Source organism: Pieris napi, chromosome 9, assembly GCF_905475465.1.
Source record: "Pieris napi chromosome 9, ilPieNapi1.2, whole genome shotgun sequence".
Lineage (NCBI taxonomy): Eukaryota > Metazoa > Arthropoda > Insecta > Lepidoptera > Pieridae > Pieris > Pieris napi.
The window spans coordinates 12,877,529-12,901,885 of NC_062242.1; the positions used below are offsets into that span (position 1 = coordinate 12,877,529).

Here is a 24,357-nt window from a genome sequence, read left to right on the forward strand (position 1 = left end):
TGTTGTAATGGTAAAAGTGAGGATGGATTCCTAATTATTAATAAAAATAAACTTTTCCATATAAATTTTTCTACTTGTAGCCCTTAATAAATTTATAAATTGCAACTCGTTCGATTTCTGTGCGCTAATGCTTCAAAATATGCACAAGTCAAAGAAGACTGTGAGATTTATATTTGTGGAGCATTCGATGATCCCACTAAATGTTTCAAGTTGCAAGGTTCTTCAATTTGTGAGGGATCTACTTGAATTACAATCAAACCATTCAGAAGCTGACTCAAGAATGTTCGTCCATACATTTCATGCAGTAAGGATACAATCTGCTCTTATTATGATAATCAGCGCTGTTATAGATGTATTTGTCTTGGCAGTTATTACTGGTATTGGGTGTCTCGGTCTATGGTTTGACGGTTCTCACACAAAAAAATATTTTTCTAGGATGCCATTTCAAAAATTATCTGCTGATGAACTCAGATATATATCTCATCAATCTAAACATTTTAAAACTCAAACTCAAAAAATCTTTATTCATGTAGGTAAACAAGTAGGTACACTTATGAATTGTCAGAAAGTAGTAAAATTATTCAATAATAGGTCAATAATCTATTATGCTCTTCAGCATCGCGGTTTTCTTTGTAGATTAGAAATTTGTATCTTTGTAGTTTGAGGTCATCTCTCTCCACCAAAATCGTTATTTTTGATTGGCATTTAACATATTCGAAACCAATCTCCTTAAGTATAATTCTGTAAAAAATAACAGCTCAAACAATAGCTTAGTCATTCATACTGCCCATCGTCAACAGTCTATACACATCCCACTGCAGGGCACATGCCTTCTCTTACGAGTGAGAGTGAGAGGGATTATTATTTAATATTTTTCTAACCTCAGATATTATCTTCCTCCGTTGAAATCAATACCTTGTGGAAGAATTTGTAACAGTTTCATTAATGTTGCAATTTCCTTCCGGACTGTATAAAATTCCTTTACTTTATTCCCAATCAACTATAAATCGAAACTATCAAAGTTGATTTTCTCCCCCCCCCCCTCGGTTTACCATGCGTGGAAAATACACCATCAGTCGATGTGTCCTTAGCTACGATTCGTCCCTTCCGTAGTAGTACTGGAAACACCTATAAAGAAGTCACAATTATGTAGCGAAGAAAAATATAAAATAAACTAAAAGTATCAAAATTACTCAGTCCAACTTACCGGTCAAATCTACCACGCGCTTTAAAATGAAAGAATGAGTTTCATTTATACCTTCATCTTCTTTTATTTTACCATAAACTTTGAAAACAACATTTCTCGCTTGAGATCGAAGTGGCTTTTTCGACATTTTCACAAAAATAACAAATTTCAAGAAGATCAAATCTCAGCAGCGGTTGACAGATCTCGTACTTTAATTTGACAATTGACACTTGACATTGCCATATGAAAATGTATATCAAAAACTTATTATTGTTTTATGCCTTGAATAGTTGAATCCATGATATTCCGGTAGATCACCTAGATCTACCTATTACCTAAGGACTGAAACTATAATTATCATAGTCATTTACATTTAAGTAGCATACACAATTTTTTTAAATGTATATTGCATATTTTTCGTCTTATTTCTTGAACATTTGGAGAAAATATAAATACTAAATAAAGTTTTAAGTTACATCTAGCAGTCCAACTAGCAGTTTTACTTTAGTAACAGATTAATTGGTGTTGGAGTACTAAGTGATTATTAAGACCAAATATGATTTCACGAAAACCCATTTTTCAAAAACCCGGTATGTAATTTTTTAGGCACTACTTTCAAACAAAAAAAATTGAAAAGTTAATTGTTTACTTATATATTCTCTATCTTTAGGCTTAATGTCGTCTTCTTATAACTATTTTATAAGGCTATAAATAGAAAATTTAAAAACTTAACGGAAAAGCCCTCTATGCCTAGCCTGTGACAATAATTATAAGTCAAAACATCATTGTTCATAATCCTGTTTACATTTATAATATAAACAATCGACTTAAATCTTATTAAGTACTTTAAACAATAACATGTCACTAGAGTGATTAATAATTTATATAAATCCAATTAATAAATGTTACTCAATATCTGGATAAAACCACTTTAATTGAGATTGGTTTATATTGCATAATTTACCAGCTATTATGTATATTGTAATAAATAAGAGATGTTATTACTTTGCATGGACTAATTTCTAATATTTTATCATCTAAAAAGTATTGACATCTAGTTATCACAAATCCATTTGTTCAGTTTATAATTGAAACAAACCTTTTTTCAGCGGATGATATTCTTTACCCTGTTAGAAACAAAAATGGGGAGATTGAAACACTGGTAAACCCAAACATAGATACAGCCTTGACAACAGATACAGATTCTAAAACTAATGTTGTATATAATCGCTATCACCACTTACCTTTAGAAACACAAAGGCAGAGGCTCCCTGTCTTTCAATACAGAAACCACATATTGTATTTGTTGGAGAAATATCAGACCTTGATATTAATTGGTGAAACGGGTTGTGGGAAGTCTACTCAAGTGCCACAGGTTAGTACTATTTATATGTAACTTATTTTTTATTTTAAAATCTATGTAAGAAGAAATACTTGCCATAATAGGTATGATCATATAAATACTATTATAATCAAAGTGTGTTGTTAGATTTATATTTTTTATTTGATCTCGACTTGCTAAAACAAACAAAAGTTATACATATATGCTTAAGTAATTACTATTTACTTATATGTTATTTATTTATAAAAATTTTCTAACTTTATTTAAAATTATGCTCTTATAAATGCAGTTTCTAATATGTATACATATTATGAGTAATCATAGGCTATAATTTGGATAAATTATTATGTCCAATATTTTTTTAATAATCCCTCAATAATATTTCATCTATGTTCAAACCAAGTGTTAATTCTATCTATTATATTTTACTTATCACTAACATCTGTTTAAACAAAATCTAATAGCAGAGTATCCATAATGAACCCAAGCAGATATCAATGCTTCTAGCAATTCTTTAAGTTCAATAACAATCCTAATAATTGCTAATGCATAAAACAAAAAACGCGGATAATAGCCCCATCAGGACCAGGACCTAAAAAATTTCTTAGTTTATGGTTAACATTTCGCAGATGTTTAAAAGTCTGCGGGAGACCTCTGGGTCGTAAGTCGTAACTCGTAATGCATTGTTGTTTGACTGCCGTAAACTTTGTTGTCATTCTACCGCCCGCGGTCGGGGTATGCGCACGCACGTTGCCGCATTCGCTCGTTTCCAGCAAATCCATAATTATTCTGTAAACATTGACGATACTCTTCAGACATTCAACAAGCTTCTTCAAAGTTTCTTAAGCAGCGGGCCAATTTTGCCGACAAGTTTTGTATAGAATTTTAAACATGCTCCATGAGTTGACATCTATTTAACGGACTGTTTCTAATAAATGCGGTTGTTTTACGAGAGTCGTGCGGGTTTCGTGAATGTGCAGTGCGATCATAAAAAAGTTGTGAGTTTTATGTGAACGGATTAAGATTTAGAACGGCCTTCAACTGATGTAAATTTTTACGAACGTTAAATTGTGATATCGAAAATATCGGTGTGAGCGGTCGTGCCTACGCGATGAAATGGGATTACGGAATTTGGATTGTGTAAACCGTTTCACCGTTTGGGAAGCAGCAGAAGTTTTTATTTTTGACGTAACCCGTGTTAATCTTGTCCTTGACTAGAAATAAACCTACACATGCGTGGACGAGTAATATTTAATATTACAAGATGATGTGGCCTTCGTCTCAAGCTAGTAAAATTCTATCAGTTTTACTCTTACTAGTCGTCGTTTACTGTCTTTTTATGGACGCGCTTCTGTACTTACGGATACAAAAATATGGGTTGGACCAGTTTGAACAATTTGAAAATGCTACTCAAGACTCCTCGACATCGAAGAGTATTTTTAGGAATTATGAAGACGAAGTCTGGATCCCATGTAGTATTAATCCCTTATGTCACCCGACCGTGAAGGCCCTCATGGTCGATCACATAAATCACTACATTTATGGACCGCTGTGCTCGATTCTGGACATAGCTTTAGGAATATCTGATAGACTCATATTTTTGACACCGAACATGATATCTTTCACCCATGTTGTTATCTCTATCATTGGAGCCAACCTTTTAACTTGTCAAAATTTAGCTGCTCGGCGTATGGGAATAATATTGTTTCAAATAAGAATGTTTTTAGATGACCTCGACGGTCACGTGGCTAGGGAAAGAAAGCACATTAAAGGGGAGAGATCGGAAGTCGGGACATTGGGGTATTGGGTCGACGGTATTTGTGATTTATTAGGGGTAATATGTATGATGGTGGGGATCATGTTGTATCTTAAGAACAATCCCCCGAGACGTGGCTACAAAGGCACTCCAGTGAGCACTTTACCTTATCATCAATTAAAGGAAATTAACTCGTGTGAAGATATCGAGAAAGATCACACGACTGATATAGGAATTTCATACAAAACTAAAGTGTCCTTCCAGAGAATTGTTCAGGTGATGGGTCTATTTTCCGGGCAGATGCTCTTGTCTTCCCTAGCTTGGAATAGATACATTGATTTATATCAAAATCTCTTGGAAAATTGTTTAGAATACGATATCGTTAGGCGAATAACAGCCTTCAAATCTACAAAGTTCTATGTGGCGACGGGTATGTGGCGGATTGTCAACCCGCACAGTTATCTTCATTTGCTCTCATTAGCAGTGTTTTGTGATAAAACGTGGGGTTTCTTGAAAGCTGTCCACTACAGTGGTTACATTGGTTTAGTTATTGCTGCTGCGGCTTCAGAGCATTTTGTCGAAAATATAAGATATTTTGTCGTTAATGGGTTAGATGTATGAGAAAAAAATAGGAAAAAATAGTAACTATTCAAGCGAACGTCCACGTGAGAATATCCGTCACTCGATAAGGATAATTAGGAGCGTTGATAGTTAACTAATATTTTTATATTAATGTGTTGAAAAGCCACTTTAATGACCTTGACAAGTTTAATTCGGGTTATAATTATAACAGTTTACCTCAAATGTTTAACGCGATTAAAAATCAATCATTGAATTTTTTTTGTTATAGTTTGGCTTCAAATCTGTAATATTTATTACCTAATGTTATACCTGTAATATTTAGTACCTGAGCAGAAGTTGAATTGTGACAAGTTAAAAGTTATTTTAAAAATGTGTCATCATCTCTAAGCGGAATTATATTTTACCTATGAAAATTTACGTTCAATTATGTACTATATATCACGTTTAATTATGTACTATGTACTTTTATATACTTGATGGCTTTCATTCACCCGTACACCTTTTTTCTTCTCATTTCGTGGAGGTAATTAAAAAAAAAACGTTCCAGCGGCTATTTTTATCGCACTCTGTTTATTTCGCGAAATGCCTGTTTGATCTTGTTTCAAAAAAGCTGTTTTAGCAATATTACTGATTAGCTTTTTGTCATCGCATGTTAAAAACTCTTTCATAAGGTGAATATTGTGATATTGTGAAGTAGGAATCCATTGTGCCAAAACAATGGGAAGTTTACTACGCTAGAATGTTGACTGATTTTTGTAGAGGTATCAGGTTTTTATATCCCGGTATCCAAAACCGACTACCTGGCCTTAATAATGTGAGACATATATTATTAGTTTAGTTGTCCAAACATAATGATTCCTTTAAAACATCAGAGTTAATGTACTAATTTTAGAATGTAAAACTATTTTCATATTCAGATTACACTTAGCTTAGCTGGTCCAATAAAAATTGCCACTCGATGAGGTAAATCTTTGGCTGGCCTCGATAAAGATACCCTATTGATAAGGGATGTTAGCTATATGTGAGTTAAAGTTTTCCACATTGTGATCTATCTACCAAACATGTACTTTCTTACACACTATATTTGTTACCATTATTTCTAAGATAGCCCGATTTTCATATTTAAATTACGCTGTTAATTATACATAATTCAAATAGATCTATAACATAATATGTAAGAATCAATAATCTTTGAATATATATTGTTAACATAGAATATATGTGTACATATAATCCTGACAATAAGATTTTAATAATTATACTTTGTTGTTTTGTAATATATTCGTGTTAGGTTTAAAGAAATTTATTCTCATTAAAAACAAAAACATACGCTTCACTTAAATGACAAATAAAATAATATTAAATAGATAAAAACGTGTCATATTCCATATATTTATAATGTTTGAATTGATTAAATATGACCTGAAGGTCTTCTTCTAGTAATTTGTGTAAAATTAATATTTTTGATCTCTGTCAAATTCAATTCCATCACCCATAATTTAATTAAAATGTTCATTACATTATTAATTTATTGAGATAAAAGTTTTTCTAAAAGAGCATTATATACCGTCCGTCCAAAGTTCATGTTTAGAAAAATTAAGTTTTTCACAGACGATTAAATTTGAAAAAAAAAATCTTCAATTTTCACGTAATTGTTTTTCGTGTTTCTTTTCTATAAAATATTGAAGTTTTTAATTTTTATCATAAACGTGCAAACGTGTTTAATGATAAGAGATATATTGTGTCTGATCATATCATTACGAAAGTTAATTTAACATAATATCGATTGCACATGAATGAAGCTGCACGAAACACCACATTTAATAATACACACACACACATACAAATTGATTTTGACAATCAGTGATAATGTTGTGGGGCACGCGAAATGCGAAACAGTTTTAAAGTCACATCGTAAAATTGTATTAATTTCTGCGTGTAATGGATAATTTGGAGTGTATTTTAAGTGTTATGAATAATAAAGCGTTATCTGTGATTTATTTGTAATATCGATTTTTGAGATGCAGTTCAATCACAATAATGACATTTAGCGTTTCAGAAATCGAACTCGTTCACACTGCTAGCGTTTATTACATTTTGTGAATAAGAGAATTAAAATAGTAATTTCATTGAAATGTACTGTTTTAAAAATACCTTTGGTTAATTTTAAATAAAGAGGGATTTATTATTTTTAAGGCGAGTGTTATCAAATGGTAATTATAAGATAAATAAAAATATTTTTAATTTATTACAATTTTATTTATTTTCTTATAAACGAACTCTTGATTGAAAAGTCAAAACTTTCATTATATATATATACAAGTAGCTAATCAGCCTCCTGTACCCTAATGGGAAATTGACTTGCGAGCTTACAACTAATTTTTTTAATCAAATAAAATACGTAAATAAAAATGTAAGGATACCTAAATAGTTACAATTTTTTTTATCAAAGCTTATCGATTCAATTAAATTTTAATTTTAGTGTTTAGGATTGTGAAATCTACGTACGTTCGTTCGTACGTTCTTGACATTCGGAAATCATCCTGTGCCCTTAGACACATCTCTGGATTACCCTTAGTATTAAAGTTACTCTACTGTTAACTTTAAATGAGTAGTGTCAATCACTTTCTTTATCTAATTAATGCAGGTAGTATTAAACAATTGATATTTCTAGATAAGGAAATCGTGCACCACTAACGTAGGTACCTACTATAAAACAGTCGCCTGATTTGTATGTTTTCTACGTCGTAGTGAATATACGAGTCGTATTTGCTTATGACCATTTTTTAACAACGATTTAGACAAATCGGCGTTCCCGTGTTGGAAAAACCGTAATATTCAAAATAATTTCACTCATATTGTAATTATTAATTAACTATGTGCGCATAATTACTTGATTATGCGCTCCACTTTTGTCGGAGCGTTAACCTTTTATATTTCTATATAATATGTAATAAATTATATATAATATTGAGACGCGACTTTGTCTATGTGGAACGAGTGTATAAAATAGCTACTGTAGGAAACAGGCTTATTTATTCTTAAATCTTATATATCCTACAGCCTTCCCGGATGTTCAAGAAAAATAAATTATAAATAAGTTTGTACAATTATAATATCCACTACAAAAATACCTTTATAGCACCATTTCGCAACTGAGCATTCAAGCATGGACTTCTCCGTGAAACACGTGCGAATATACTTTACTCACTGCTGAGAGAATTAGCTTGTTATAAATACAACCATATATAGCCTTTAGTATGCGTGCTGAATAGTACAAACAATTATTAACATCTACGCTCAAATATTTAACAAAGTATTTCCGAACCAATTCGACTTTGGGTCCCTCTAGGAGCGAACCTTTTCTTAAAAAGTCGGCAACGCACTCGCGAGCCCTCTGGCATAGAGAATGCCATGAGCACGGGCGGCACTCAAAACCCGCCCGTGCTCTTAAACAAATTGTGAATTTTTACTTCCCTCAAACATTCATATAAATTTGACATTTCTATTAGCAACAGATTCAATTATAATAATAATAAAGCCTTTTTTTATTTCCATATTAAGTTCCATTTAAAATTTTAGTAGTGTTGTTAGTATTTACTTATAGCTAAATGTAGTCAGCTGTGGATATGGACTCCTGTTGAATGGCCTTTATTCATGACTTTCCACATGACTCCTTTCATCAGCCTTCTTTTGGCCTGCCCCCTCTTCTTCCGGATGGACCCGTACATTTTGTTGTCTTTAATGGCAATCTGTTGTCTAGGTATCGTGGTACATGACCAGCCCATTGCATTTCACATTTAATTAGTAACAATATTTTTGTGGATATCCTTAAATTATTTACCAAATAATGAGGAAAAACTAAAATGTTTTTCACTATCGTTTTGACAAAGGAAACTGCCACCCACTTTACGCTATTATTACAAAGATACGCCACAATTTTACAACTACGTTTGTTGGTAATTATTATCCTATTATTCATTGTTCTATCGACTAATATTTTTTATTTACGAAATGTTCTTAATGACGTCTCTATAAAGGGTTTAGAAATTAAGGGTTGTATGTATTTTTGTATGATGTATCATAAAAAAATAAAAACAAAATGTTTTGTCTAAAAAATAAAAATAAAAATTTAGGGGTGGGGCCACCCTTAACATTTAAGGGGATGAAAAATAGATCTCCGATTCTCAGACTTACTGAATATGCATAAAAATTTCATAGGAATCGGTCGAGCCGTTTCGTTTCGGAGAACGAACATTGTGACACGATAATTTTATATATTAGATTATTGAGCAGAGCAGAGGTGTTTGATAAAACGTCAACATACTGTTTGTTACATAAGATTTATATATATTATAAAAAAGGCGATTTTTATCAACTTTATAATTGCACCTGCGTCAATGCGTCATAATTAATATATTATGTTTGTGAGTAATAAATACTTTTTTAAAATTATTACTTAACCAAGCCAACGCAAGTGTTTTATCATCGCATTAGTAACTGGGCGTTTGATACTTGAGTTGAGAATTGATAAGATTTTATGTTTAATAACAGGATTTCCCTGAGCCCTCGTTAGCATAGGTAAAGTGCAATAAAATAAATTGTTTGAAATGCTGTAGCTACAATGACCTCCAATGATCAGACATCAATAATTCTGAGGTAAATTCTTACGACGACTCTATTCACGTTATATCTTCATGAATATTTGATAGTCATACTTCAGCCGAGGTTAGAAATTCTTTTCCCGCCTAAACACGCACACTGCCAGAAGGCTGGCGATTGCGTACCAGTATCCTTTAAGATAATAATTATGTATATAGGGGATATTCGTCTCTATCTTGAAAATTTAAGATTTAAACACATACTATGTGATAATAGATATTTTTATTAAACTTAGTTTTTTCAAGATCCAATCAATAACAACATTAATGATTTTAGGGAATGATAATTACATTTTGGTATTTTCTTGTGGAAAAAAGAAAACAACTTTGTACATTAACTAACAATCTTAATCTTATTAATCTCATCCTGCAACAATAGCTTAAATATAAAATGTAAGTGTTGTATAAAAATTATTGTCAAGTACCGTTAACACATCAAAAGGAAGAGACTGGATGCCCACGACAAAGGGAATCCTAGTGCAAAGTGCACTTTAATTTTTACCTAAATATCCTTTATGTGTGTATTATAAAGTTTTTTCTTTTCTTTCTTTATTATGTTTATTAATTTTTACGGAACTTTTAAGATTCAAACCCAAAATTGGGACGTGAGAATGTAAACTACATGCATATTCTTCCGTTTGCCTAAATCCCTCCAATAATTTGGGCATAAGGATTTTGTTACATTGTTTTATAAAATTTTAAACGATCGGTTTTTGCTTATTAAATTTTATTTTGTCGGTATTCGAATTCAATACCACAAGTTAATACGTTTGTTAACCATGACGCGACATAAATTGTAAACATTAAAAACAATAATAACGCAGAATTCAATTCCGTGAAATAACTTTAAAAGCAATTTAATTTTTACAATTTTTAAAGTTATCGATATTGAATTACTATTTCAACGAACACGTGTTTTATTAACCTATCACGATTTCAGAGTTGGTCTTATTATACAAATTACAATTAACTTTTTATTATTTTACACTGCACACGTAATTTATGTGTGTTAGTCATAAGACACATCATAGCTTTTGAGTGTTATAAAGACCCCTCGTAGTTACAAATTAAATTGTTTCTAGTATATCGAGAGTTTTACAAAAGTCAAAAGTAATTTAATATTTATATCCATTTATTCAGATGCATGCACATAATTGGTTTCTTAGACGTTTTTGTTATTTTGTAGCTACTAACATGAATCCAAAAAAATACTAAGTGTGTCTAAACTTGTCTTTGTACTTATGAAGGATTTATTTGAAATCATAAACAATTGTCATGTTACAAACGAGCTTGTTTCATGACAAATGATACTTTATCATATATTTCAGTACATGCTTATTATAGTAAAAATATATTACCTTTGAAATTAAACCGATTTCAGTATGTTTACGAAGTGGGTCACAAAGTGTGCGTGACCCAGCCTCGTGTCACGGCGTGTGTGTCGCTCGCGTGTCGCGTCGCTGAGGAGAGAGGGGCTACACTCGGTGAAGATGTTGGTTATGCTGCCGCCATGACGTCCTGCAGGACGCCTGATACTGGCATCGTGGTACTTATGGTTTTTATTTTTATTTGATGTAGGTAATGCATAAAAAATATTGAACATTCATCCCTTGGCCGCATATTATATGCCTTTTTTCTAAAGGCTAAAAATGGATTAGCGTTAAACCTAAATGATTGATTGAAAAATTAACGCACTTCAAACGCTTCTGTAATGTGTAAATAGGAATATGGGTATCTTTCAAAAACCATCTTAGCGTTGTATCATCGCAAATGGTTTAAATAAATAAAAAAAAGTGTGGCACTCTGCGACTGCCGCGGTAAAGCTATTGCATAGCATTTTTTTATCAACTTATGTAATTATAATTATTTATTTATGCAGTATTTCTTTTTCTTTGATATTATTTAATTTACCACTCTACTAGACTCAGACTAACACGCCGATATAGTCTGTCTCACTCTAACGCGTATTGGCCGCAAGTATATTACGTCATAGCTTAAAAATGCGATATGCTTAATGCTCGGTATTACTTTAGTTTTCGAGAAATTTGTTGACAAACGTTCATACACTTAGCAAACATACTTGGTACTCTAAATACATCATAGTCAAAATTATCTAATTTCATACGTATACATATAGATAAAACTGAGCTGCTTTTTTGAATACTCTTACGCCCCAATAATCAATCCACAATCTCAGATGAAAACAATCTGAGATCAGACCGTGACAGTCGATCGATCTCTGCATCCCAATAACCAAACCCTACGAAGACCATCCATTTTTGGCGACGGATAAAATGCTCTTTGTCGTTCCATTTTACCGAGTTTTCACTCATATTTGATAAAAATAAAAATAAAATAAAATATGTTTATTATGGAACATAAGATACATGTATCACTTATACCACGTCATTAAATTTGAAGGCATCCCTACTCATCGGCAAAGAAGACAGAGGGTGTAGGCCGAGAGAAAAAGCCGGCGTAAAAAACTCTCGGTACTCTTTTAAAACGATAATAATCGATGTAAACCAAATAAAGTAAATAAAACCGTACAAATAGCATTAGAATATACATGTGTATGTTTAAACCATAACAAATAGATATTTAATTATTTAAAAAACTGGTGTAAGTTAAAATCTGTTAAAATAATTAACCGTTGAAATCGAGCTTTCGTCAACTGTCATTTTCATACAAAGGTCTATCCAGAGACACCGATACGACCTCCCATGGATAGCTTGTTGATGGCTATTACAATCCGTCGATTGTTATTGCTATGAGAGATTGCCTTACATAGACAAATATTCGCATTAAATACCACATGCATTTTGAATAACCCGTCAGCCAATTATGTCACATTAGATCATATAATAAAGGCAATAACCTCAATCTGAATGTAATGAATGAAGTCGTGACCGGTCGACCTAACATGACTTGACCCTGACCTGACCCTTCAATCAATGTCTAGCCGATATTTACATTTTGAGACATTACTTTCACTTAACACAAAATTACTTCCAACTGCCCTTTTAATGGTTAATATTAAAAATTAGTTGATTATTTTTAATTTTTTAGACTCCATTTTGGAAACAAACCTGTTTCTAGGTTTCTGTTCCGGTCTAACATCGAGTCGCCAATAAAAACATAGTAATATGCTGTAAATACAGCAATATATATATATAATCATAATAAATTTACTGCCAACATATGTGTGAGGCTCATCTCTGGCTCTATAACCAAGGACTCATCCTTGGCGGATTGTGTATTTTCAGGCGTATATAGGCTGACTACCCATATTTTTTTAGCATCTAGTAAACTTTAAAGCTTTTGAATGATTGAAATATATTCTTATGTTACTATTAAAATATTGTACTTTATCTATTTATTTTGTTGAGTGTACACTTAGTTGAAGGGGACTTTCCCGTTTCAAGTATTCTTATCGATTACAAACTACTTGACCAATTTATTAACAAACATTGTTGTACCTTTAAAGGTACAAAATGTTACGATATGAATTCAGGTAATAGCCAGTTCATATGAAATCATCTTTAAATATTTGTAATTAACCAGGTACCTACACAAACTCCGTTCTAATTTCCGTATTTTTTATTCAAAGTACCCTTGACTAATGACGTAGTCAGACGTTTACCTCGACTAGTGACGATTTACAAAAAATATTTAAAAAAAACTTGCTTTTGTACTATTTAGGACGAGGTTATGTATTGAAGAGAATGAAACAATTTTAATAGCTACTAAATAACCTTTTCATTCGGGTTTTTGAACGTGATTTCAATAGATATTGTATTATATAATAATATCAAATTATTTTATCTCAAAAAGCTGTTGTTGTTTATTCTAAATCGTAACTGATGCAATTTAAAAATAATGACCAAATCGACCTTGCTTAATTTAAAAGATAATTAAGTTACTATTGCACAAAATTTTAAGAGTTAATAAATAGTATTGCTCAATAGCATAGAATAGTGTTTATTAACAAAACAACCCCTTAAAGTATCGTCTAAATTCTGCCATCTTGAATTATTAATGATGTATGAATTAAACCGGAAATTCGGGTTTTAGATGTTTATTTAAATGAATACAAGAGATTATTGCCATTTATAAGCACTGATCACTTTTTAAATGTTTTTATTGCTTTTTCTTGTCATTACTTTTTTTTAAATTACAATTGAAGTACATATAAACTCACTCTGTAATAATTTGTGATCGATTTTAAGATGATCAATCAGCAGGCAAGCCAGGTTTGGGAATTGAAAACCAAAAACGAAACCCTGAGTTTGATAGTGATAGTACAATATCGTGATTGGACAGCATAATGTTGCGTGTTATCTCGTATTGGACAAGTTGTCTTCGTCTTTCGTTTTCACCTCTCCCCGTGTCAATTTTCTATTAATTTCAAAACAAACGTTTTATTCCAGTTTATGACAGAAGGAGTTCTGCTGAGGGAAATGTTTGCGTCACCACTTCTAATGCAGTACACCTGCATCGTACTAGACGAGGTAAATAGTGTCATTGATTAGGTATTAATTCAACTAATTCTTATATAATTTTTAATACATATATACTAAATTTTGTTTCAAATGGTAAATGAAAAACGATGACTTTAAAGGCCGGCAACTCACTCGCATGCTATCTGACATCGGCATGGCATTGAGAGTGTATGAGCGGCGGTATCACTTATGAGCTTCCTGTCCGTTTGCCCCCTGTTCTATAAAAAAAAAGAGTGTGTGTTATGTACACGCGTTAGAAGTTATACTTCTTTGGCCTATGGAAAAAAATAATTAAAATGCAGTAGTGATTAACGATAAAAAATTAATCAATAAAATTATTATTAGTAAATACTATCACCGTCGTATATGAAATTGATTTAGTAAGAACACCAAAATAATATTTATTTATTCACACTGTTTAATTGTACTGTTACGAAACACGTTCTAAATGTAAAAATACTAGAATATTCAATTTGAACATAGTTATTATCGATTTTCATGCCACCTAGAACTAACTTCATACTGATAATTTTGTGTCACTAACTTCAAAAATGATGTAATTCAATTCCAGGGTGATTTTTATTACTATTGACATGTTAATGAAAGTAGGAAAATTATTAAAACACATATTAACTTTTCTGAAGATGATTTCAGGTCCACGAGAGATCCCAAATGACGGATGTTTTGATGGGGCTTTTGAAGAAAATAGCTAAGGTAATGTGGGTGTAAACTAAGGTTTTTGGTATATAAGAAAAATATTTTTTGTTTCTCCGATATCATGTGATAGAAAAAGGGCCTTTAAGCTAATATCATATATTACACTTGGGGTAACGGAACAGGGATGTAATGGTCCGTTCGAGGCCTGTTGTGCTCCAACTGATCGATATCTATATGAAGCAATTTGCTCGTGAAGAAATACGCCTAAGTTATTTATATATTCATACGATTAAGTTGAATTTAAAAAGTACAAAGAAACACGAATTGTTGTTGTGTTGCGTTGTTTAGCGTATATTCTATTATTATTTTACTATACATTTATGTAATTGTTTTTTCCAGAAACGAAAAAATTTGAAAATCGTCGTCTCTTCGGCGACAATGGATGCCGAGTTTCTGAAAGATTTCTTCAATTTAGGCGATAAGAACGGCCATACGGACACATCTGTCATTATGTCCATGCAGGGAAGGACGCATCCGATCGACGTGTTCTACGTGGAAGGTAAACTTGAGAAATGGCTTATGATTATTTTATGGCTTTATTAGAAAACTCCTGATTAAATAAATAAAAATAATAATCTGTGAAATTACTACAGTTATTTAATTTGATTTTAAATTATTTTATATTTTTTTATAGATAACAATGTAGACTTGTACAATTACTTGAAAATTTTGTTGAATTTCAGAACCAGTAGCGGACTATGTAAAAGCGACGGTAGACACAGTCATCAAAATACACGAAAACCAGCCGTTTGGGGACATTTTGGCATTTCTGACTTCACAAGTAAATATTTATTTTTATTTATTTATTATATATTTAGTATTTTATTGAATTGATATCATTTATGATTTTTATGAGTTTAAAAAAAAAATCTTAAAAGCCTATAATTAATTAAAAACTAAATAGATGTGAAGACGAGTAAAGTAATTAATAATTAATCAATTATTGAAATAATTATAGAAACAACATTTAGAGGTATTTCGTGAAAGTTCTTCAAACCAATAAATCTAATTCCTGATTAAAATCCGAAAATGTACTAACAAAAATTCTTCTTCTTATCAAATGACAAGACTAGCGTCTTTTTCCACAGACTAAAAAACTGTCAATATTACAATTAAGTAAAACGTCAGTTTTGAGACATGACAGATAATTAACAATCGAAAGGAATATAAATATTTATTTACGTTCTTAAAGGAGAGAGACGAATAATGTTTGATTTATTATTTTTTAACTATAGAATAAATAACCCACCATCTTTCAGGAAGAAATCCTCGCAGCACTAGATACTATACAAATATACGCCGAAGAAAATAACGAAAAGAATAAATATCGTAAAAGTTTTTCGAGCGGTATACAAGCGGCGAATCTGTCAGTGTTGCCAATGTACGGGAGTCTCCCGCTTTATCGGCAAATTAAAGTCTTTCAAATGGGAGACAAGAATGTCAGGAAAGTCATACTGGCGACTAATATTGCCGAAACCAGTGTTACCATACCGGGAATCGTTTACGGTGAGCCTAAATATTATTACATTTATTTTATACTGCTTTAAAATAATTTTCGCAAAATTCATGAATAACTATGTACATTAATTAAATCGAATTAAATGTCGGACGTTAACGGCAAGCGCTCAGCGCTTAGTTGCTTTTTAAATTTTATCTAATTTGACCGTTATAATTTAACTTAATGATGCCTTTTTTCAAAACAAAGCTTTTTTAGTAGTAATCATAATACCATCAGTATCACCTCGACGTCCTCCGTTCCACAACTGAGCGTTTTTCAAGGCAGTTTTTGCCGCGCACCACCACATTGTGGAACCAGCTGCCCACTAAAGTATTTCCAGAAAAGAGCGTACCAATTCTTAAAAGGCCGGCAGCGTGCTTGCGAGCCTTTTAGCATTGCGAGTGTCCATGGGCTTATCTCTTAACATCACGTGAGCCTCCTGCCCGTTTGCCTCCTATTACTTAAAAAAAAAGCAACCTCACATCAAAAAATATTCTTAATATTATAGAGTTGTGTTTAACCTATTCTATTTACATCGTTTGGATGTTCCTAAATATGTTATCGTATTAATATGAAGAATGAAGTATTTACCGCCGAGGCTAATAAATATAAATATTTGTCAGTTCCTCACGAGACTATTATATTCCAGTGATCGACTGCGGGTTCCACAAGCTGCCCTACTTCGATCCGGTGCTGGGCGTGGAGTGTATGTCCGTCTGTCCCGTCTCGCGACACAACGCGACGCAACGAGCCGGCCGAGCAGGCAGAGTGGCTCGGGGGATGTGCTACAGGTCCTGCTCTTTATTATGTTTCTCTAAAAATTTAATTAAAATATCCAATATCTTAGCCTTGACCTGTTTAAGCTATCGCGGAATATGGTTTAGGAGTATTAAGAATATCCATAGCGCAAAATCACCTCCATCATGAGCACACCCCACATACCCACCTTCACATACCCTCTTTTTTACACCATCACACAACACAGCCAAATTAGGTACCACTTAATGAAATGTATTGAATATTTTTTTGCTTCCTTTTGTTTTTTTGAACCTTTTTGTAGTTACATGTATTAAGTATTCCATCTCTGGCTATATTTTCAGTGTAACTGTTTGTTATTATATTGTTAGCGGACTAACGCCATCTTGTAGCAGTAACCTATATAAAGCATGGCAACACCGGCGTTGACTCACTTTTATTTCGAGACTTCGTGCGGAACGGACTTGTTACTTTTTTTTTTTTTTTTTTTTTTAACGTCAGGAAATGCTTTTACGCATATCCCTGCTGAATTTTACTCCAGCAGGGATTATGTGGGACTCAGACATAATATTTACACACCTACCCACTAAAACCTGACGGATGCCTTCGGCTCGCCAAAGGGCGGAGGCAGGTAACAGCTGTGCCCTATCCTTACCCCCGCCAAACGCGAATGCCACAATATCAACGTGACTCCTCCCACGAACAAATCATCAGCATCTTAACTTAGGGCAGACGTGCGAAAGCACGGCGTCGCTGCCCCAGTCGTCGTTTTCTTACCGGCGGAGCATCAGAATTGTTTTCGCGCTGACGCTCCGCATTCTCTTTCTCAGTCATGACGGCCTCACAAAAAGCCTTGAAGGCATTCCATGGGCCGTCATTGTCAGCTTCCACCATTCTTTGGATAATTAGTGGAAGCGACAGATTGCCAACAATGCTATCAGCAAGGACCGAGCGAAAGCCGTCCCAAGCCGGACACTCCTCAACAGTGTGCCTCACCGTATCCTCTCTACAGTCACAATGATGACAAGCAGGTGTCGCCTCTCTCCCAACGATTCGATGCAGGTAACTCCCAAAGCATCCATGCCCAGAGAGAACCTGAACGAGCCGATAGGAAAGCGATCCCCACCGTCGGTCCACCCAGTGTTTCAAGAAGGGACGAATAAGATCAACGGTTTGTAAACCAAACCGACATTCACTTAACTCATCCCTCCATTCTAGCAAAATTAGGCGGCGATACTCCTCCTTCCAGACCTTGACTACCTCCAGAGGTGGGTCAAAACCACCACTCCTGGCTTCAGCTCGTCTCCAAAAAATTTCACCCAAAGCCAAAGCTTCCAAATGCCAAGGCGGAGTGGCGGCTATGACACATGCCGCGTCACAGGATACGGTACGGTATGCCCTAGCAATTCTTATGGCAACTTTACGCTGTGACCGTCTCAGTAAAGCCTTGTTGTAAAAAGACAACTTATCTGCCCATATCGGACACCCATAAAGCGCCTTTGCACGCACCACACCAGCATAAAGGAGCCTACAGCCCCCGCCTGGCCCACCGATATTTGGCATTATACGACCCAATGCCATTGCAGTTGAATCAAGCTTGGGTTCCAGGGCAGCAAAATGAGCCTTGAAAGTCCATCGGGCGTCAAGAACCAACCCGAGGTATTTCAACGTCGACTTTAATGCCATATGAACACCATCCACTATTATCTCAGCGCCTCTAGGTGGTGACCTCCTAGCGAAACATATGACATCTGATTTTTGTAGAGCGACTCGAAGACCAAGTTGTCTTATACGAGTCACTACTTCTTCCACTCCAGCAGTAACTAACAAACTCGCCTCCTGATAATTACATCCCTTGGCCGTCACAAGTGTATCATCCGCATAACATATTAAACCTACTCCTGGCATCAGTCTACCTCGAAGGACTGCATCAAATCCAATGTTCCACAAACCTTGTTAGGTTAGTAACGGACTTGTTACTAACCTAACCTCAGTAGATTTTAAAAGACTAAAGTACCTTCACGTTCTAATCTTTTGTGTTTACTAATAATATATAATTTATGTTAAGTAACTAAAAATGAATTATAATATATGATCGCTTTCAGACTTTACACGGAAGCGGAATACGAGAAGTTGCCCGAGAGCGTTCCTCCGGAAATGTCTCGGAGCGATTTGTCCTCGCTTTTGCTGCAGCTGAAGGCTCTGGGCATTCACAACCTGTTGAGGTATACGCGTTGTTGACCTTTGTACATCTCTTATACGAAATAGTTCTATTACTAAATTCTTCAAATTGAAACACTTTTTAAAGGAGATATATGTAATAATAGAATTCGTAAAAATTTCTAAGTAAATGATGAATCGTAACATCCTTAACGCAAATACTTTTTATTATTTATATGGGTAATAGCGAGCCTGAACGATCATAATAGATTTTAAGAAAGGAAAATAACAGATATTAGTAAAATATTTTTTTATAATAACCATAAACCCAGACTCGAGTGAAATTAATTTATTTACGCTGCCTTTTAATTTTTGCATAAACATAACTTGACGAAAAGAAACAACAAAATTGGAGGTTTTTTGAATTCGATTTCTTATATTTAATTGTTTATTTAATGATTTCCAGATTCACATTTCCGACTCCTCCGCCGGCCAAGAGCCTCCTGTCGGGGCTGGAGACTCTGTACGCTTTGGACGCGATAGACAAAGCCGGGAACCTGACCGAGGCCGTCGGGAACAAAATGGCCGAACTGCCCCTCCGGCCCATGTGCGCCAAGATGTTGTGTAATAGCGGTGCGTGGAAAATTCCAAACAATTTCTTCTATATCGATTTGACCGCCTCAGACCTCTGTTGAGACCGGCCATGAATATTCGAACCCTCTTAATTAAGGAAAATTTAAATTATTATAGAAAAACTGATATGGCATATTTTTATACTTCATCTTGGATTTGATTCCGACATCTCTCGATCCGCAGTTTAAGATATTCGAGCCAATAAATCGGATTCCAAAGTATAGCTTCTGCACTTTCTGACACTCTATATTATATGAATAAAGAGTCTTTCAGGTGAATTCGGTTGTGTCGACGAAGTGCTCTCGATCGTGGCGATGCTGCAGGTGGAAGGCGTCTTCGTCAGACAGGTCGCGGGGAAGGACAAGATGACTGCGAGAGTTGTGAGGCGGAATAATTTTGAGGTTTAAAACTTTATTTAAATAGTGATATCAAAGTGATTGTTTGACTAGAGCAAATTTGTTTTTTTGATGTGTAATCCGTTTTAGCTATGTTTGTTAATTTAAAAATTGTAAATAAATAAATATTTTAAAATCATATTTTAACAGTCTATCAACAAAATCGATTCAGTAGTTTTTGAGATATTGATATCAATGGATTTATGAAGGAGAACTGTCCCGGTGTCTAGATAAATAATGTTGACAGACATATAGTGCAATTAATTTGACAGAAAGACAAAATAGTACATTACATATACATAATAATGTAATATTATGTATATATAATAGTATATAACATTATATATATACATAAATAATGTATATATAATGTACTATTTTGTCTTTCTGTGAAATTGATTATATTATATGTCGGTCTCCTTCATAAATTATTATATTTTATTATTTCATTTACTATTGTAATATATACGATTAAATAATTTGTACGGTTCCAGGTGGTCGAGGGTGACTTGATTATGTACTTGAATGTGTTCGAATCTTACTCGAAAGTGAAAAATACTCAAAGAGATGAAAAGTTGCAACGGAAGGCTTGCAAGGACTGGTGTCAGAAGATGTTCATCAATTACCGAGTTATGGAAAAGGTATTTTATAGGTTTATTTAAATTATCTTCTCGTAAAATACTGTATATATATGTAATCAACATAAGGGAAATAATGTTTATTTTTTCTAATAAACTGCATCTTGAATGCAAAATGCTATATTATATCTAAAAATTTAATTAATCAATCAAAAAATCAAAATACGTTTATTCAATTTATATGCAATTTATAGGGAATGTCAAAAACGTTTACAAAATTCGCGAAAGAGCAACACTACCAGGCCTTGTTCTTAGAAGAACGGGCAAGAAACTCGGCAAGTTTTACCCTCCCTCTACATTACAATTATTCAAATTCAAATTCAAAAATCATTTATTCACGTAGGTAACACAATGTACACTTGTGATGCGTCATTAAAAAAGTACATATTAATGCAGGAAAAGGAAAATGTTATAAACCACAACGTCATTAAACTAACATAAGTAAAAAAAATAGAAATCTGTTCTGTGATATAAAACGCAGTTTTTTTTACTTATTTTACTAGCTTTTTTATGGAAAGTAATATTTGATTAAATTTTTAAGGCCTGTGAAATAAGAAAGAGCTTAGAGAAATTGATCAAAGAAAACTTCAAAATTGAAAATAAAGAATTCGAAGGCCTGGACTTAGGAACCGGTGAGTTGGGTCTTTTGACTTGTGACATGACTTGCGATGTTCTAACTCTTTTACTTTAAAATCTAATCTTTCAGCCAAAAGCCGGCGCGTGATGAAGTGCGTGGTGTCCGGTCTGTTCCCTCAAGCGGCCTCGCTCAGCGTCGAGGGCTCCTACAGGGGAATCCGAGGGGCAAAGCTCCACATCAGCCCCGATAGTTGCCTTTTTCACGTTCAACAGCCCACTTGGTGAGATAAAACATGGTATATTTTAATTAAAAAAATACTAACGTCACAATAGTGCGCCCTACCTAGGATCGTAAAAACTATTATGATAAATAAAAAAAATATTTTAAATAATTTGTTAATATTGAAATTCCGAATTAATTTGTCTCGCGCAAAGTAAAATGGGACAAAGGTAACGATGATATGCCTCCAGGGTGGTGTTCGCGAGCGTGCAGAGCACGGGAGACAAGGTGTTCATGAGGGAGATGATGACGATCGAGAAGGAGTGGCTCCTGGAGATCGCCCCCCACTTCTACACCCACCTCTGAATATATTCATCCACTTCTACGCCAGCCTGTGTTTCATTTTCCTCTCAATGTCCTTCGTGTGTTTGTTAATTCAACTGAATGAAACGAGATAATACGTTACGTATCTTTATAGTTCTGTAAACCCCTTTGGGACTTCATAAAAATAAAATTAATCAGTGGCGCCCAACCTGTTTTTTTAGGTCTGGGCCTCAGATTTCTGTATCTATTTCATGATCATTTGTCAATCTAAAAGGCAAGTAGGTGATCAGCCTCATGTGCCTGACAGATGCCGTCAACTTTTTGGGTCTAAAACAAGCCGGTTTCCTCACGATGTTTTCCTTCAGGAGAATCGATTCAAATAATTATTACCTAAAACCTAAACCATTTTATAACTAATTATAAATGATGCAATTCTTGTGAATTCAGCCAGTGAGCAACTAAATACATTCGTCTCACAAGCAATATAGTTTAGGGTGCGCAAAACACGCGGCATTGCCAGCAATTGCAACCGCTTACCACGCCGAGTGTGGTTATTTGGCACACGCAGCCCCAGTCTCTCCAACATTTCCGCATTATATATTTTACCTCTAAGGACCTTAAATAAATATAACGTATAGTAAGGTCCCTCCAAAACGCAATAAATAATGGACAATGCAACTCTCGTGAATTAAGTGCGCATGCGCATTTCTGAGTCAGTGCTCACAGCCCCAGCCACTGGCATTTTGGCATTATGCACTGGCTCTGTCCTGTACAATATACCAGGCGGAGTTAGCCGCACTGAGGGACGCACAGACCATGGGGAGTCGGAATGCGGATGTGCTCAGCGACTCGCTCCTCACTGCGTGCGACTATGACGAAAGGTGCGACCAAACGATGGTTCATTTACTTGTTGACTATCCGACTTTCAAAAGAGCCAGATGTGATCTGGAACTTCGAGACTGGCATGAGGTCATCCCGGGAAGGACGGCTGGAAAAATACTACCATAGAATTGTCAAATATGTCAGTAAGATGAATAGCACAAGAGGTAACGCGGCTTTCATAGGCCAACAAGCTCCGCATCGCCTATAAATATCGTGAGGATACTTCCGGAGTAGTTGCCCGGGCCTGGGAGATGCCAATCCCACCAGACCTAAGTTTAAGCAAATAAAATCCATTTTTAGGAAAGGGGAGATTTGACACGTTAGGCTTATTACAAAATATCGTTTCGAAACAGCTGATAAAACGAAAGGGTACATGTTAACTTGCTCTATAGTAAAAGTCTGATAAAAAAATTATAGAACATTCGAAGGTTTTTCTGAATTAAGACGCACGTCTTTATCGGCTAAAATGTATTCGAATCCGGATTAATCCGGAGTGCAAAAGTTGAGATAGCGAAATTATGTAATTTCCAGCTTATTTCATAACTTTTAATAATGAGAGATAAAAACGTATTCGATTCGCGATTCATTGTGACGATTGACCTTCATGGGAGTGGCCGACACTCCCGCGTACAACCCAATAACAGATATAAGTATTATAAATACCTATTGCACACATTTATTAATTTATTTAATTTATTTATTTATTAAGCCAGTGGAACCTCAAATTTCTGTATCTGTGATCATTTGCTTTTTCTAATAGCAAGTAAATGAATAGACTTCTGTGCCTGACACTCGCCGTCGATTTTTGAGTTTAAGGCACGTGGGTTCTCTGTTGTTTTCCTTCACCGTAGGAGCGTAAGTTGAATCCGTACATAAACGGACGGTTCATTGGCGCACAGCCGTGATTAGAACTAGGCCAATAACGCTTAGAGCTACTCCATAAAGTTTCAACATTGAAACAAATATATTTGAATGATCCTTATTGTACCAGTTTGAAATGAAAAAAAAAGACACTTGAGAGACACTTGTTTTTTTCTTAAACACGCCGGTAAAAATTATCATTGGTGCTATAACCTTTTTAGGTCTAGGCCTCGGATTTCTGTATCTGTTTCTGTTTCATGATCATTTGGTATTCTAATAGGCAAGTAGGTGATCAGCCTTCTGTGCCTGACGCACGCCGTTGACTTTTTGGGTCTAAGGCAAGCCGTTTTCCTCACGATGTTTTCCTTCACCACGATCGAATGTTAAATGCGCACATAGAAAGAAAGTCCATTGGCACAACCGGGATCGAACCCACGACCTCAGGGATAAGAGTCGCACGCTGAAGCCACTAGCCACTGCTCTAAAAACACGCCGGTAACTTTTTGTAATATCAAATGTCACATACGATCATGTTAAATTGACTCCAGTAACTGATTAATGGAATCTAATAATTCCATAAAACATTCTTAATACATATTTAATATATACCACCCATTTTTTCAAACGGTCAGCTCGGTGACCTTCCTGATAACGAGTTGAACTTATAT

The 24,357-nt window shown here is 34.3% G+C and overlaps 2 protein-coding genes across 2 annotated transcripts; both read left to right on the plus strand.

Annotated features, from left to right (window-relative positions):
* The first annotated feature begins 1,481 nt into the window (after positions 1-1,481).
* LOC125052366 (probable ATP-dependent RNA helicase DHX35) lies at positions 1,482-22,012 on the plus strand. Its single transcript, XM_047653171.1, has 16 exons — positions 1,482-1,776; positions 2,296-2,561; positions 10,909-11,073; positions 13,958-14,038; positions 14,684-14,743; positions 15,086-15,245; positions 15,430-15,527; positions 16,006-16,252; positions 16,894-17,035; positions 19,106-19,225; positions 19,627-19,793; positions 20,067-20,194; positions 20,683-20,829; positions 21,368-21,458; positions 21,533-21,683; positions 21,874-22,012. Exons 1-16 carry the CDS (start codon positions 1,743-1,745, stop codon positions 21,986-21,988), a joined length of 2,172 nt encoding a protein of 723 aa, XP_047509127.1. The 5' UTR covers positions 1,482-1,742; the 3' UTR covers positions 21,989-22,012.
* Positions 3,225-7,114, plus strand: LOC125052367 (ceramide phosphoethanolamine synthase). The gene has a single exon (XM_047653172.1). It carries the CDS (start codon positions 3,793-3,795, stop codon positions 4,903-4,905), a length of 1,113 nt encoding a protein of 370 aa, XP_047509128.1. The 5' UTR covers positions 3,225-3,792; the 3' UTR covers positions 4,906-7,114.
* Positions 22,013-24,357: the final 2,345 nt, after the last annotated feature.

Excerpts from the sequence above, each read along its gene's own strand:
- LOC125052366 (XM_047653171.1), top strand. The coding sequence starts at position 1,743 with ATGATTTCACGAAAACCCATTTTTCAAAAACCCG. Across the intron at positions 19,226-19,626 it reads GGCATTCACAACCTGTTGAG|ATTCACATTTCCGACTCCTC; the intron begins GTATACGCGTTG and ends AATGATTTCCAG. Across the intron at positions 19,794-20,066 it reads CAAGATGTTGTGTAATAGCG|GTGAATTCGGTTGTGTCGAC; the intron begins GTGCGTGGAAAA and ends AGAGTCTTTCAG.
- LOC125052367 (XM_047653172.1), top strand. The coding sequence starts at position 3,793 with ATGATGTGGCCTTCGTCTCAAGCTAGTAAAATTCTATCAGTTTTACTC.